Source organism: Gobio gobio, assembly GCF_949357685.1.
Source record: "Gobio gobio genome assembly, chromosome: 2".
Lineage (NCBI taxonomy): Eukaryota > Metazoa > Chordata > Actinopteri > Cypriniformes > Gobionidae > Gobio > Gobio gobio.
In genome coordinates, this window is record NC_137098.1 from 56222392 (window position 1) to 56238311 (window position 15920).

General features: G+C 37.8%; 1 protein-coding gene across 1 annotated transcript in view; it reads right to left on the reverse strand.

Annotated features, from left to right (window-relative positions):
* Positions 1-612: 612 nt before the first annotated feature.
* sh3gl3a (SH3-domain GRB2-like 3a) overlaps positions 613-15920 on the reverse strand; it is a 53578-nt gene continuing 38270 nt past the window's right edge. Inside the window, exons 2-11 of the mRNA XM_079802072.1 lie at positions 9198-9266; positions 9014-9086; positions 8162-8305; positions 6110-6243; positions 5487-5645; positions 4889-4992; positions 4409-4533; positions 3678-3710; positions 3264-3338; positions 613-1014 (exon numbers count right to left, since the gene is read on the reverse strand). Of these exons, the coding sequence (XP_079658198.1) occupies positions 809-1014; positions 3264-3338; positions 3678-3710; positions 4409-4533; positions 4889-4992; positions 5487-5645; positions 6110-6243; positions 8162-8305; positions 9014-9086; positions 9198-9266 (1122 nt within the window). The 3' untranslated portion in view covers positions 613-808. The remainder of the gene's footprint in view (positions 1015-3263; positions 3339-3677; positions 3711-4408; positions 4534-4888; positions 4993-5486; positions 5646-6109; positions 6244-8161; positions 8306-9013; positions 9087-9197; positions 9267-15920) is intronic.

A 15920-nucleotide genomic window follows, 5' to 3' on the forward strand; every position in this document is an offset into this window, starting at 1 on the left:
TCCAGGGATAATGCCATAATGTATTGTGTGTGTGTGTGTGCTTGTGACTCCACGAGCGTGGCTGTTTTCGGAAAGAATCGGTACAGTGTATCTGTCTTTTATAAATATGATAAAACCAAAGATTCTTATGAGATATGAAGGATGCAATACTACTCAAGATTAACATGAGATTGGCAGAAACTGTGTGTGTTATGTACCCTTTAAGAAACGGCTATCAGAGCAGAAAGGAAAACTGCTGGGACTGCTTTAATTTTCTCCGGTCATCTCGCGTTGAGTGGAAATTGCGTGAGCTTATTTCATCCATTAGATCGAAAGATCTGAAAAAGTCCATAGATTTACCCGCCCATAGACGCTCTCTCTGAAAAATCAGAACAGAAGTGGTTGAAAGTGGACAGAAGAGACAAATTAAAACGGTTGTAAACAGGAATGTGTCTCTCTTATCTACTTGTGATCTGATCGACCAAAACGCATCTTAAAACCAGGTGAAAACCGGCCCTAAGATGACGTACAGGTCTGAGCCAGGTCTGTTTTAGTTCTAAAGATGTTTAGATATTTTACTTAAAAAAAATAATTAAAAAAAGCAAAGCAAAAATACTGATCCATTTTTTTTTTGCAGTGTAAAAATCTAGATGTTGCACCATGAGACCTGGAAAACGTAATAAGATAAATAAATACTGAAACGTAAAAGCTTCCAAATTGTCTGTGGTAAAACGCAAGGCTTTCATTGGTGAGAATGCGTTGGGTGAGTGGACGGTTGAGACAGTCTAGTTTGGCTGTGAGGTCAGTGACCAGTGGTTGTTGGCTCGGCTCATTGAGGCAGGGGCACTAGGACCTCTACGTAGTTTATGGGGAAGAAGCCTGATTCGCCATTAATCATGCCTTCATACCAGTTCTCATCAATCTGATTGGTGAGGATGATGATGTCTCCCTCTTTGAAACCCAGCTCACCCTCGTTCTCCGGCTCAAAGTCATAGAGCGATCGACAGCAGGGCTGGTCCATGTGTGAATCTACCTCTGTAATGAGAAAAACACAACCATGCCACAGATTTTAAACATTTGTTAAAAGAATAGTTCACCCATAAATTAAAATATTGACATTATTTACTCCTTTTTTCCATTGGAATAATTATATATTCTAATGCTACAACGTTCCTAGTAACCATTGCTGTCAAACCAGTGTTATTTTAGTATTATTTATATGCTATTATAGATTTTGTTTATATTTTGAACAATATTTTATTTTTATATTTCCTGTCTTCAGTCATTTTCAAATCATTTTTAATGTCTATGTGTCTTTTTTGAAGTTTTATTTTTAGTTCATTTAGTTTTAGTTATTTTTGCACTTTAACATTAAGCAGAAATGAGAAATGTTGCTGAAATAAAATTTAAAAATTGTATTTTATTTCAGTTAAAGGTATGTTTTTTTTTTTTGTTTTTTTTTTACTGTACTAAAGCATATATGTTTGGAAACATGCCAAGTTCAAATACTTGTTTTTTTTTTTAAAAACAAGGCTACAGCCAGTTATTCTACTTTGAAATGTGTCGGAAATTCTGTTTTTGTTTTGGTCTGTGCGTTGCCAGTTTACCCAATAGTATTTCGACACCCCGGGTTGCCAGTTAGTGTGATACCCAGCGTATTGCAGCCATGGACGCCAGCTAATAAACTGGGTCAGAGATCGCAGATTCCTCCCGACCTAAAAAGGCTTGAGAAATACCTTAAAAGCTCTATGACCAGAGATTAAAACACAGATAAATATACATTTACATTTTAAATTTAAAATCTGGCAACCCATGTGAGTGTTGAGTCTGAGGAGGAGAGGGCAGGACAAGGGCTAACCTAACTCTCTCCAATATTTAGAATTTTGGACAACCCATTTCAACGCTAGCTGTCAATATTACATTCTGTACCTTTAAAGGGATTGTTCACCCAAAAATGAAAATTCTGTCATTAATTACTCACCCTCGTGTCGTTTCAAGACTTTCGTTCATCTTCAGAACACAAATTAAGATCTTTTTAGTGAAATCAGTGCTTTCTGTCCCTCCATTGACAGCCTTCGCAACTACCCCTTTCAAGCCCTAGAAAGGTAGTAAAGGCATCATAAAAGTAATCCATGTGACTCCAGTGGTTTAGCCTCAATTTTATGAAGCAACACAAGTGCTTTGTTTGTGGAAAAAAACATAATTTGCCACTTTATTTTACAACAACGCGCATTCAAGAGAGCACCACGACGCATGCATATTTTGTTTACATGAGAGCGGGCGTTGTTACGTGAACAAGATTAATATTTTGTAAATAAAGTGATACATTATGCTGTTTCTTTCGACAAACAAAGCACTCACATCACTTCGTAAAATTGAGGCTAAACCACTGGATAATTTTATTTTATTTATGGATTATTTTAATGATATCTGGGGCTTGAAGGTGGCTGTTGCGTGGACTGTCAATATAGGGACAGAAAGCTCACAGATTTCATCAAAAAGATCTTCGTTTGTGTTCCGAAGATGAACAAAGCCTTACGGGTTTGGGATGAGGGTGAGTAATTAATGACATAATTTTCATTTTTGGGTGAACTAACCCTTTTAATGTTTATTTATTTCAAGTAATGATTTGTTTTTGTTTTTAGATTTAGGTTTACATTATTAACCTGTCAAACTACAAAACACCATAAAAGTATTGTGTTATATTCATGTTATATTCCAAGTCATATAATAGCTTTGTGTGAGAAACATATCAGAATTTAAGTTCTCATTACATTTAACGAAAATTCACATTCATATAGTTCATTAACTTGTAAATAGTGAACAAGTTGCATGGTTTTCATAATGTTTTTTGGTCGCTTGAAAGAAATATTGAAAATATTCTTCAGAAAATCTCTTTGTTTTCCAAAGAACAATCATTCAATTCTTGAAATCACATGAGGATGAAACCATTGGGTTTAAAATGAAATATTTAACACCTATGGGCTGCTTCCAAACAGCCAGAACAACTCGTTTTAAAATAGCACCAGGTTATTGAGAGGAAAGTAACAGAAAATCATGGAATAATGTAGTTTGAGAGTTGATGTGTGGGTTGATGAGATGAGTAGGTTCACATAAAATCTGTGATCGCAGTTATCCAACAAAAGCTCTACATATTTCTGCAGAATTCAAATAGCCATTACTGACTAAATACTACACATCTCCTGCCTTTTATAGGGATGGGTATTGCCAACCACCTTACATTTAGTGAGCGTCTAGGCATGATCCTACAGGACAATACTCACGTTTGCCATTACCATTGGGGCTTTCAGGCCATGATACATTGGGTTCTGTGGGTGCTGTGTGTGTGAACTGATCAACTGAGAGCAAAAACACATGAGATCAAACATGAGACACAGACACATACACACACGATTCAGCAAATAAAACACAGTTGATGAACATGAACATGACCACAAAAAACACCCATGTGATCTATGAATTATGGATGGGAATTGTAAAGTTGTCTGGTTTTGATTCGGATTATTTTACTTTGCTTACTTTCACCACCCCTTTATGTTTTAAATCTTCCCAATACTTCTACAATACTTTACAAGTCTGATTCACATGCATCATGTAACTAACATATATAAATAGTCCTACTCTTCTCACAAACAGGTAAGAGTAATACAATTTCTATGATAAACATAACCACCTACTTTTTCCATTTACAGTGTGGATGACCTGGATATCTGAAAACAATATGAAGGAATTATGTAAGAAAACATGATGGTGGTGAAATTTGTGAGCAACACACACAAAAAAAAAAACACAAAATGAAACAAACAACAGGTGAATAAAAAAAAACAAAAAATGGACTGTAATTCTATTAAGAATAAATGCAGAAAATATGATTGTTCCACAAGTGAATGGCTGGTAAATCAATAATATAATATAATATAATATAATATAATATAATATAATATAATATAATATAATATAATATAATATAATATAATATAATATAATATAATATAATATAATATAATAATATAATATAATATAATATAATATAATATAATATAATAAATATATTTTCCTGCTACTAACCATGAACTATGATTAATAAATAATATACTATCCATAATTAGATTAAAACAAAAATATTATTTAAACCTAGACATATTACTAACCATAAGCACTGTGTACTTGCATTATTTTATTAATATTATTCCAAATTAAACCACATTTAAAAGATGTATTATTTTAGACCTAGACAATAAGAGAATATGTTAGGATTTAAATATATTTTAACAAATAAATGTTCTGATAAAATACAACATGTATAATAAATATTCTGCCCTTTTTCTGGGGCAGATTTTCTTGCTTAGATTGAAGCACATAAGAAGCTCTTCTCTTGAGAGCTGTCGAGATGTTTCCTCTTTGATACCTGTGGTTTTGACTGATGAGGTGTGAGAAAGTCCATTGTGCTGTGTGTTCTCGACGGTCTCCAAACTGGACACGATCGATTTTGGCTTGAACTCTTTTTTGGGCCGACTGCTTGCGGTAGATATCCTGTGAGAGCAGATGCCAATATATGTGCATAAACTCAATTGTATATTAGCAAGAAACCTTTTTATTTTTAACACTTTGATAACATTACAATTGTTTGCCTGGTGTCTAAAGCAAGGAAATCACCAACAATGTCTGAATAGTGGAACAAAACAGAGAGAGAAATTCCTCTTTTTCCATTTTCACAAAATGTGTTTCCCTTCTTGCCTACCAATGAAGATGGACCAACAGTAGATATAAAAACATGCGCTGTCATATATATGAAAAAGTATTATGAATGTTGACTAGGAATAAAGGATGTTTTCAAGCTGATTTTAGCTCCATATTTTAAATTACCAGCATGTGCAGTTGAAGATACCTGTTCTGTATTTTGCTGTTGAGTTCCTCCAGGATCTCCAAGGACTGTCGATGGTAATCCAGCGCTGCCTCAATCAGAGCTGATAACTGACTCACCTGCTCCACCTACAGGTGAATGAAAGACATGATGTTTACAGAGGTTTACCCCAGAACACAAACTTCACTGCCATGAAGCCAAGGCAATTGAAATTGTTTCAAGTACAGTTATAGAACATACAAGAAACTGTATGTGCAAATGCACAATATGTGCAATATACATGAAAAGGGTATGAGCAGAACTTACAGATATATACAGTGGCACCAAAATGTATTTGTATTTTTTTTTTTACAGTTTATGATTTGGACACTCGAACCAATCTTAAAAATATGAGATTAAAGACATAATATTGTGTGAATAAGTAGAAATATATATATTAATATGTCAAAACATAAAACAGAAGTTAAAGGTAAAATAAAAAAGTTAAGGTACAATTTAATATTTATTAACTAACAAAGATTATTAAATATTGTAATAGTATTTGTTAGTTATTACATTACTGTAAATACCATAAAGTGTTACCAAAGTAAAATGCTCTCATCTGTAATTTTTTTCCCCTTACATCATTCTCCAAAAAGTTGAACATGCTCCTTTCAGCAAGTTCTTTGGATTCCTCAAACTTCTCCACAGCCTGTTTGATCTCCTCATCAGGAATTTTGCCTTGACGCTTCTTCTTATAGTCGAAGTCTAGCCGTCGACCCTCCAGTTTCTTCAAATGATGCTATCAGGGAAATAACACAACATGCTTTCACTGAGTAATAGGCCAAGGCGGCAAAATTATTGGCTGATTATCTCGAAATGACCAAACATTGATCAATTAACCAGCCTAGACATTATAGCTGTATTTCACTTAAACACAAACTGCAAGTGCACAAACTCATTGATGTTAAACCCTAAACACAAACTCCATTCTGTAAATGATAGTGTCTGAGAATAGGGGGAATCAGGGAAATAAAAGAAGTTGTATTTGTTTGGTCAACATAACGGCCACCATGAGGGGGTGATGTGCTCCAAGTAAGCAGCTTTTTCTAGGCCACTGATATGCCTGGATTCTTCATCTCACATCTTTTCAATCCTCATTTCAAAAGACCTTTAAGTATAAAACATTTTTAAATGCAAAATCTTATTGCACTTTTAATAATTCTTTAAAATGAAGTGTTAATGAACATCAAAACTGTGTCATACCACGATCTCTTTGAGGTCTTTGTCTTGTAGAGTCTGAAGTGGGTCAATGAAGTTCTGTTTCACATTGATATCGAGGGCGTCTTTAATATCGGCCATCTGTTTCATGGCTTCCCCAATGTCCACCAGTGCAGCCCCTGAGAAGATGATGTAGACCTACTGAAGCTATGTTTGACTTCCATGTAAAGATAAAACTGTGATTTAATAGGTAACACAAGCATGTGTACACATATATAACACATCTATGTGTGGATATATAACATATACCTAACATATATAAAACATATATATGTGGATATATAACAGTGGAGTTTCACATGGCTCCTCTCCTTGATGTTCGGCTCTTCCGCTGAAGCCGTGTTTGGAAAGAAATTGTGCACCTAACGCTATGAACAATACACAAGCTCAACGGGCATTCCTAAAAGTATTCTGAACGGACTGCGGGTGTTGTGAATTTGTACATGTGTTGTATTTTTTTTATGCTCATTCGAAACATTTACAATTGTTGTCTCTATTTCATATGTTTGAATTTGTTGTACTGGTGGAATCTGCGTATGGGTATTATGAACTTTAGCACTTAATGAAAATACTAACACTAGTACTAATATACACCAATCAGGCATAACAATATGACCACTGACAGTTTAAGTGAATAACACTGATTATCTCTTCATCACGGCACCTGTTAGTGGGTGGGATATATTAGGCAGCAAGTGAACATTTTGTCCTCAAAGTTGATGTGTTAGAAGCAGGAAAAATGGGCAAGCGTAAAGATTCGAGCAAGTTTGACAAGGGCCAAATTGTGATGGCTAGATGACTGGGTCAGAGCATCTCCAAAACTGCAGCTCTTGTGGGGTGTTCCCGGTCTGCAGTGGTCAGTGTCTATCAAAAGTGGTCCAAGGAAGGAACAGTGGTAAGCCGCCGACAGGATCATGGGCGGCCAAGGCTCATTGATGCACGTTGGGAGAGAAGGCTGGCCCGTGTGGTCTGATCAAACAGACGAGCTACTGTAGCTTAAATTGCTCAAGAAGTTAATGCTGGTTCTGAAAGAAAGCTGTCAGAATACACTGCATAGCATAGTATGGGGCTGCATAGCAGCAGACCAGTCAGGGTGACTATGTTGACCCCTGTCCACTGACGAAAGCACCAACAGTGGGCACATGAGCATCTGAACTGGACCACAGAGCAATGGAAGAAGGAGACCTGGTCTGATGAATCACGTTTTCTTTTACATCACGTGGACGGCCGGGTGCATGTGCGTTGCTTCCCTGGCACCAAGATGGACTATGGGAAGTAGGCAAGCCGGCGGAGGCAGTGTGATGCTTTGGGCAATGTTTTTCTGGCAATCCATGTGAATCCATGTGAATGTTACTTTGACACGTACCACCTACCGAAGCATTGACTTGGCCTCCAAATTCCTCAGATCTCAATCCCATCGAGCATCTTTGGGATGTGCTGAACAAACAAGTCCGATCCATGGAGGCCCCACCTCGCAACTTACAGGACTTAAATGATCTGCTGCTAACATCTTGGTGCCAGATAGCACAGCACACCTTCAGGGGTCTAGTGGAGTCCATGCCTCGACGGGTCAGGGCTGTTTTGGCAGCAAAAGGGGGTCCAACACATTATTAGGTCATAATGTTATGCATGATCGGTGTAGCCTATATACAAAAGCATATCGTGATATTTATTTGTATTTATTTATTTTGAAATTCAATGGAAAAAGACTTTACAAATAAAAGGCATTTCTCCGAAAGATACGCTTCAAATGTATGTAGCAGAATACATAAAACACTAAAGCTAATTTTATAACACCGAGAGATCTGCCTTAAAATTCTGACTGGATAATCCACTTTAGAAGACACATTTGTGTCTGGCATCAACAAAGCGCCACAAGGTGTCAGCCTCGTGTTTAAATGTTATAAGGACAGCCCTATTACAGGAAACACGTTTCATAATGCACAATGTGCAAGTTTGTGTGACTCAATGAGAGAGAGATTTGTCTCTCATGTCTGTGCATGTGTGAACTTGACTGTTGGTATGTGCGGACGTTACCGAAAGTGGAGTCCTCCCCCAGTTCCCGTCCATATCGCAGCATGCAGTCTCCTAATAGCCCTTCAGTTTGAGGATAACCCGTCGTCTTTACCTGCCCTCTGATCTTAGACACGGTGTTGAGCATTCCCAGTTTGGCTCTTGATGCTGTGCGGACATATACGACATACACTCATGATCAAACCATTAATCATAACACTGCACTTTAAACATGAGTCATTGAAATTGAAATTACAGTCATTTAGTAGCAGCAGTGTTTTTCTCGAGAAGGGAAGGGAAGCAGGGCCTACTCAAAAAATAAATAAAAATAAATAAATAAATAAATAAATAAATAAATATAATGCATGCGAAAAGAAACAACACCAAAACAATACAATATCCAAAAACTAGATAAAACAGTGTAAACAACATTTTTAAATAAATTAATATTGTGCAACAGTGATGAAGTTTCAGAGGGATGTGAGTTCAACGTGATCATTATTTCAATGAGAAAATGTGACAATATTCAACAATATTATTGATTTGACTTCACTGACACTACTGGATGAGAACTGACCTGAGCTGGAAGATGACTTCACTGTTTTCTTATAGATGTAATGAACTAATTTAATAATTGATGATCTTTAAAATGGAACTGAATCAACACTGAACTGACTTGAGCTGAACAATGACACTATTTTCTTTTAGAGCTGCTGTACAGCAGAATTGAGTTCTGTTTGCATTATTAATCATTATTTTCCTGTTTCACTTGTTGACAGTGTAAAGTTGTGGTGTTCCACAAGTCCTGTCTTGCTTCCTAATTTCAGAAGTAATGTGAGTTAAGTGCTGTAAATCAGTCCGATTTTTGACTCATACCTGGGTTTGGTTGAAGGTATTCTGTGGTTTTAGTCATAAGTTCAAAAACAGACTTGTTGGTGACTTCTATTTTCTGGTGGGAAAAGCAGAAATAATAAATAGAGTAAGATTAAAGATGGTAAGAGTAAATATGCTTGTAACATAAATCACATGTGAGTGAGGGGCTCGTTTCTGCAGTTCTCACCCGCTCCATTTCCATGAAGTCTTCATCGAGTTTTGTCCCTTCTGCACCGCTTATCTTTTCACTTAATAACTAGAAAGGGAGAGAGAGAGAGAGAGAGAGAGAGAGAGAGATAGACAGATTAGATCAATGACAGGAAGTTTAGGCAGGATGATATCACATGATGTTTTCCTGTGCACACTGGGGAGGGCAGAAGTAAAAAAGAAAAAAAAGAAAAGGAAATCAATAAAGAGCCTATATCTTAGCCTATTATAGAAATGATACCTGATGTCATGGGTTCAATTCGTGTGTGTGTGTATGTGTGTGTGTGTATGTGTTGAAACCAGCAGTTATAAGATGATACATATAAGATGATACATGATACATGATAGATGATACAGATGGACATTAATCAGCCGATATTGGTCATTACTGGATGATATTGTTTTTCCCCATTTCAAATATAGTTCTACATCACTAGATTATTATAATTTCCGCTATTTATAAGTTATCAACCATCACAAGTACAAAATAATGATAAGTTCTGTCAGAACCACTTATCAAAGAAAATTGACAATTAGCATTCAGTTTGGATTGGTGGTATGGTTCTTTTCTGGGCAGCAATATAACCCGCCATGAACAGAATCGAAGCAGCATTAATCATATCTGTAATACATTAATATTCTTGATGACAATGACATTAAGGAATGTCAGAGGCTAAATCCTGACTGTTGACATGAGGGGGAGCTGGGGATGGTGGAGGGTAATTAGCTCCTGAGCAACACAATGAAAGCAGCTGAAGGATAACTGAAAAGACGACTTAAAGGGGACCTATAGAACATTTTCACAAGATGTAATATAAGTCTCTGGTGTCCCCAGAATGTGTCTGAGGTTTCAGCTCAAAATACCCAACAAATCCTTTATTATAGCTTGTCAAATTTGCCTCTAGTTGGGTGTGAGCAAAAACACGCCGTATTTGTGTGTCCCTTTAAATGCAAATTAGCTTCTTCGTTTCCAGAAGGCGGAGATTTTACAGCTCGTGCTTCAGATACTCCGGCAACAAAACTGGAGAATGTCACGCAGCCAAAATGTCAGAAATCAGTAGAGGTGTTCACCCTTACATGTTCAAACTGAGTCAGACACTGATGGAGAGACTGAATGCAACTGGACGATTCTGAATGGTTAGTGGATACATTTTGTTGTGGAGTTAAGTTGATTCAACTCATCGATAGCATGTACTGCCAAGTTGATCTAAAAATCTTTCAGAAACAACTTTTGTGCAAATCCAGCATTGAACTGACCCTTGTTTGTGAAACAGTCCGGCATAAAATGATTTGCGCAAATATATAACACTTTAATGACTTTCTTCAGCAAATTTCCTTAAAAAAAAATGAAATTCAACCGTGGTGTCCTCAGTGGCTCAGATGCCAGGGGTCTACGGAGACTCAGTGATAGTGCTGTTCATTGGTGCATCCAATAACAGAACACATGTAATGTTTTTTTGGCACAGACATTCACCATTATAGGCTGGTTGTTGACACAGATCTGTGTTCAAACACCTTATAAAGGTGAATTTTGCATAATATGTCCCCTTTAAATAGGAATGCTGTGATAGGCGTCGTATTCCTATAGGTCGACATAGATCAGCTGATCATGATAGCTGACGCAAGCTTGACTAGCGTGACCTTCCAGAACTGACGCTTTACGCTTGACTTAATTTATATTAGACAGAATCTCAATATCACTGTATGTTATTATATAAATATAGTCCATTAGACTGTTTGTTGTGACTCAGAAAACTATTTAGAAACACACACTAGACTAAAGTTAAAGTAGTACATTATGTAACAAAGGAAACACAATTATCTAAGTATATGTGAATGGGCGAGACGTATCAAATGATGCTAAACATAAAAATCCAGGCTAGTTAAGCAGCATTAATAATCACTAAGAGGATTAACATATCTCGCATAGCAGGACATAAATTAGGTTAACATTTTTGCCATTCAGGTCAGTGAGCATAGACTGAAAAAAAAGTGTAAAATGAACATTTCAGACACAATTTCAACGATTTTTAATCTGCAATTAATGTTTATTTAATAAACCTATGTATGGTGGATACGGCGCCACATATATCAGATTATTGGAGTAATAGGTAGAGAACAGCACTGCACATTGACTTATGGGTACATTTCTATTTTCCTTGCAGATGTGTTCAAAACAAGAAAATTCATTTCCTTTTACCATGTGTGCATCTTTGTCAAACCTCAAAAATCTTTGAAATCATGTCAGAGAAGTTTTGATTTTGATCTTACACTACAAATCATCACTTATCTCACTATACAGAGCTATAAGAAAGACAAGTTGATTTGAAAATATGCAGTTTTTCACACCTACTGTACCAATCATCTAAGCTCAGAAATTCATGTTTCCACATTGGTAACACAAAGCACCAACTGTGGCCGTATGAAGTAGCCTACATTTATACCAACACCTTTTCAGAAGTCAGAATACTGACCTACTTCAGTTTGTTTACCATAGTGCTGTGCACGAGTGATGAAGGCGTGAGGTCAGAAAGGTCTTTGCAAAACTCTCTCTCTTTAATGCATGGATGACTGCGAGCAGAGGTTGTTCAAACACCCACATGAAACATTCACACTGTTCAGAACGTGCTTCTAAATGACAAGTTTGTCACAAGCGACATGATAGTTGGCAAGAGTTTACTGAATTAAATCACAGGATCCTTAGTGACTAAATCTTACTCACTAAATTGCAGGTTCTCAAAATAAAGTGTCAAAATAACCAAGAACCGTTACTGTATAACTGTGCCCTAATTTGCATCCGTATGCAGTATTCTATATACACTGTATATCAAATTCAGGAATAAATGCTCATAGTGTACAACAGTGTTTCCCAACCCTGTTCACTACATGTTTTATTAACAAAGTTCGGGAGGAACACGTTCAAATGATCTATCCAATCATCATGTCATTCCATCCAGCTGTCAGCAATCAGTAATCAACATGTCTACCAAGCACAAGTGCAAGGATTATATAAATACCCAGTCAACTCACCAATGTTCCTCGACAGTTTTTCAGCACCCCTCCACCATCCCGTCTTCCTCACACTCCCCTGGTTACTTTCCTAACCAGAGATACGGGGGAGTACACTCTGGGTTCGGGCCAAATACCGAGCTCAGAGCCCTCTCCTCGGACAGCACACCGAATATTCATACTATTACGCATACTATTATGCATGCTATTTACTATCTGATTATTTGTAAGTGTGAACTCGTGAAATATTTTCAAACTCTTCCCAATAAAACACACCTGATTCCACTCCAAGACCAGGGCTACATCTGAAAAAACTTGCCTCCTTCGGATGATGCATTGCAAGGTAGGAAGATCATGCATCAAGGCATGTCCGAATCCGATGTTAGCATTACTCCCTGTCTCCTGAGATACCTCTCTCTATTTTGGTGTAAATCATTAAACCTCTACGCTGCCTTAGATCTTCAGAAGTCTGCCTGAAATCAGTTTTGTTAGTTATCTTCATGCGCAAATGCTGCCTGCAAAGTAATTGCCTGATCAGCTGCCTAAGTTTTCGGATGCAGCCCATAAATATATGGATTAGATAAGGGAGACATCCAAAATGTGCACTGTTGGTGTGCCTTTAGGAACAGGGCTGGGAATCATTGGTGTATATTAGTATGTCATTTGGGACACAACTTGTGATTTTTACACATTTTTAGTTGTAACCTGCTGGAAGATTTCCATGATCATTTTCATTCATCTCAAAAGAACAAAGCCTATAATTCGGTACCAGACAGCGCAAAGAAGCGGACTCAAGAAAGGGGAGGCCCTGCGGGGCATAGGTAACGTCCCCTACGGGAGCCCGTACTGGACCGACTATAAGGTCCAGGAGACATTGCGAACCTGCTCCATCTCTTCCATCTCAGATAGGGGTACCCCGAATTTAGAGAATCAGGCAGTTAGGGATCTATTTATCATCATGTTATTCTTTTTAATTCTCTTTACAACTGTTTTAATTATCCTTGTTTTTATTTTTATTCCTTATGCATATGTTATCACTATTTTAATTCCTTTTCTATGTAAAGCACTTCGAATTACCATTATGTATGAAATGTGCTATATAAATAAACTTGCCTTGCCCAATTCCTTTCAAACAGCAGCACATGCAACAACTGCCAAAAGATGTTTCAGTATATCACTTTTTTTGATACATTTAATTTTTGTGATAGACAGACAGAAAGATAGATCAGACAGACGGCCAGATGGATGGATGAATAGAAAGATAGTAAGAGAAGACCCCTTTAAAGTATTTTCCTTGGTGATAGTATGATGACCTAGCCTGGCTCCGCCCTCCTACGTACTTCCACTCAATTTTCATTTTCCTTCAGTACTACGTCTGGGACTGCTGTATATGCTTAGGTTTTCTCCCGAACAATTTTTTACCGGTCCAGCGAACAGACGGAGTGGCTGAGAGCGATGACGTTGATGTCGTGAGCTAGTTTGAGTTGTAGTTCAGTAATGGCGGCGGTGAAAGATGCGAGTGTGTGGCAACGCTGATGAAAGTCCAGTAGTGAGCGAGATCGGTGTGCGTGATTGAGAATGAGACACACCGGTCTCGGGTCCTCTCATGAGGAAGCACGGAGGCACGAGAGAGGACCAGGCCTGGATTTTAAGTTGTGTTTTGTTTACGTTTTGTTATGTATGTGCGCGGCAGTCGTCCGTGAGGGGCTGCCGCTTTTACTTTCCTTTTGTGTTCATTATTTGATTCAAAGTTGTTAAACGTTCACCGGTTCCCGCCTCCTTCTTCCCTGAACAAACGAACCCCGTTACACGGAGCAAGAACTATCACTGCTGAGTTTTGTTGGTGGCCATGATGTTGTGGTCCGGGAAAAGTATTTTTCAGCTCGCTCCGTTAGTGGTGAAGGAGTTGGCTGAAGCCGTCCGTCTCCCACCACCCGCGAAAAAAACCCAGGCTGAATTACCGACTGCTTTTGACGAACACCAAGGTCGTGTGGTAATGTAATTGCTCTCCGAATCCACATCTCTGAGTTTTCAACAATATATCACTTCAAAATTCTCTGTTTAACTTATATCCTTTTAGACCCCTGCAGAGCACCGTGCGGTTGCGTGAGCTGTCATTTGGATGCATTTCTAGACTTGTATTTCTTTAAATGCTGGCAAGTGTTTACAAGAGGAAAATATTTCATCACCGCTCAAAAAATAAAAGAAGAAAAGCACGTAAACATTTGAATTGGGCTGTTATTTACGGCAGCATTTATTCTTATCATACCAAGCATATGACATTTTATTTACAGCATACAATCATGTCACGAGATATGCACCACGAGAGCAGCGCGTTCCGATCACAAAACTCTCCTCTCCACCGTGAATAAATCACAATCCGAATGCACAAGGTTTTATCACTGATACTGAGATGGTGTGCACAGTTAATGTGAGAATCAAAGGCGAACGGCGCGTGACATACGTCACGACCAAACGTTAGCGATTGGTTAGGCAGATCCAGAGTGGCTCTTGGCAGATCCAATAGTTTTAAACTTCAACAGAGTACCCGCCTTCAAGGAAGTAAACGCTTGTCAATGGAGAGTGGCCAGACTCTATGTACAAATGAAATGTACGAGAGTCTGGTAAGACCAGGCTAATGATGACCCACTGCTACTTGTGAAATTAACACCAGACAGAAGTTTTGACTTACAGCAGTTCTACACAAGAAAAGACACACACAATCCCTATTTCTCATTTCCTCTTCATAGACATGCATTCAGTTTACTTAGGAATGAACAATGCGTTCCTACATTTGAATAAGGAAGGAAATTGCAACACAAGTCCAGACAGTGATGACACCGACTCCAGCATGCTGCGCTTTCTCTTAAAAAAAAACCATGTAATTAAATCAAGGTCACAGACATTCTCAATACTGTAGAGGTTTGTTAGAGTCAACAAGTCAAATGAAAACGTTTCCGTCTATGAGGGTGAAAAGCCACAGAAAGCACAGGCAAACCAACCCCTGCAAAAAAGAAAAGAAAGACAGATAGCAAAGCACTCGCTAATTAGCACTGACAGACAGAGGTATGACACCTTGTGAAATGGAGGCTCAGAATAGAAAGAGTGATAATGCTTTTAAAGCAGCAACTGCTTTACTGCCATCTGTCCAATTAGCAGCTATATCAAACTACTGCGGTGACGTCACCATGAACCGCAGTCATTTGGGAAATGTGAAAGGTGTCTTACAGATTGACATGCTAAAGAGTTTATTGAAAGCTTTTTTACGTGTTTGTTCTGCAGGAACTGGTAACTATTTTAGTTCAAGAAATGCCTTCGCGGGGACTAAATGACCTCCTACTACAGAGTAAGATCTAACCCAGCATAATAGGAATTACCAGTGACGTAAGTGTACATTGATTGGTCGAACACAAAACACCAGAACCCGCCCTTTTTAATTAAAGCAGTGTACACACACAGATTATAGCCTATATATTTACTCCATGAACATTGAAAACAGTGATAGATAGACCTTTTAACCTTTTACACTAAGGAGAAAATCCAACGCAACTTTGAGGGGGCCGACGAAACATGATGCTGGCAACATTGGGCATCAACCACACGGCAAACACTAATACTTTGTCATATACTGTCTACTTTCTTTGTATAACAGTTCTATCTAATAGCGTATTAGACAGGACTGTTAAACAAATCG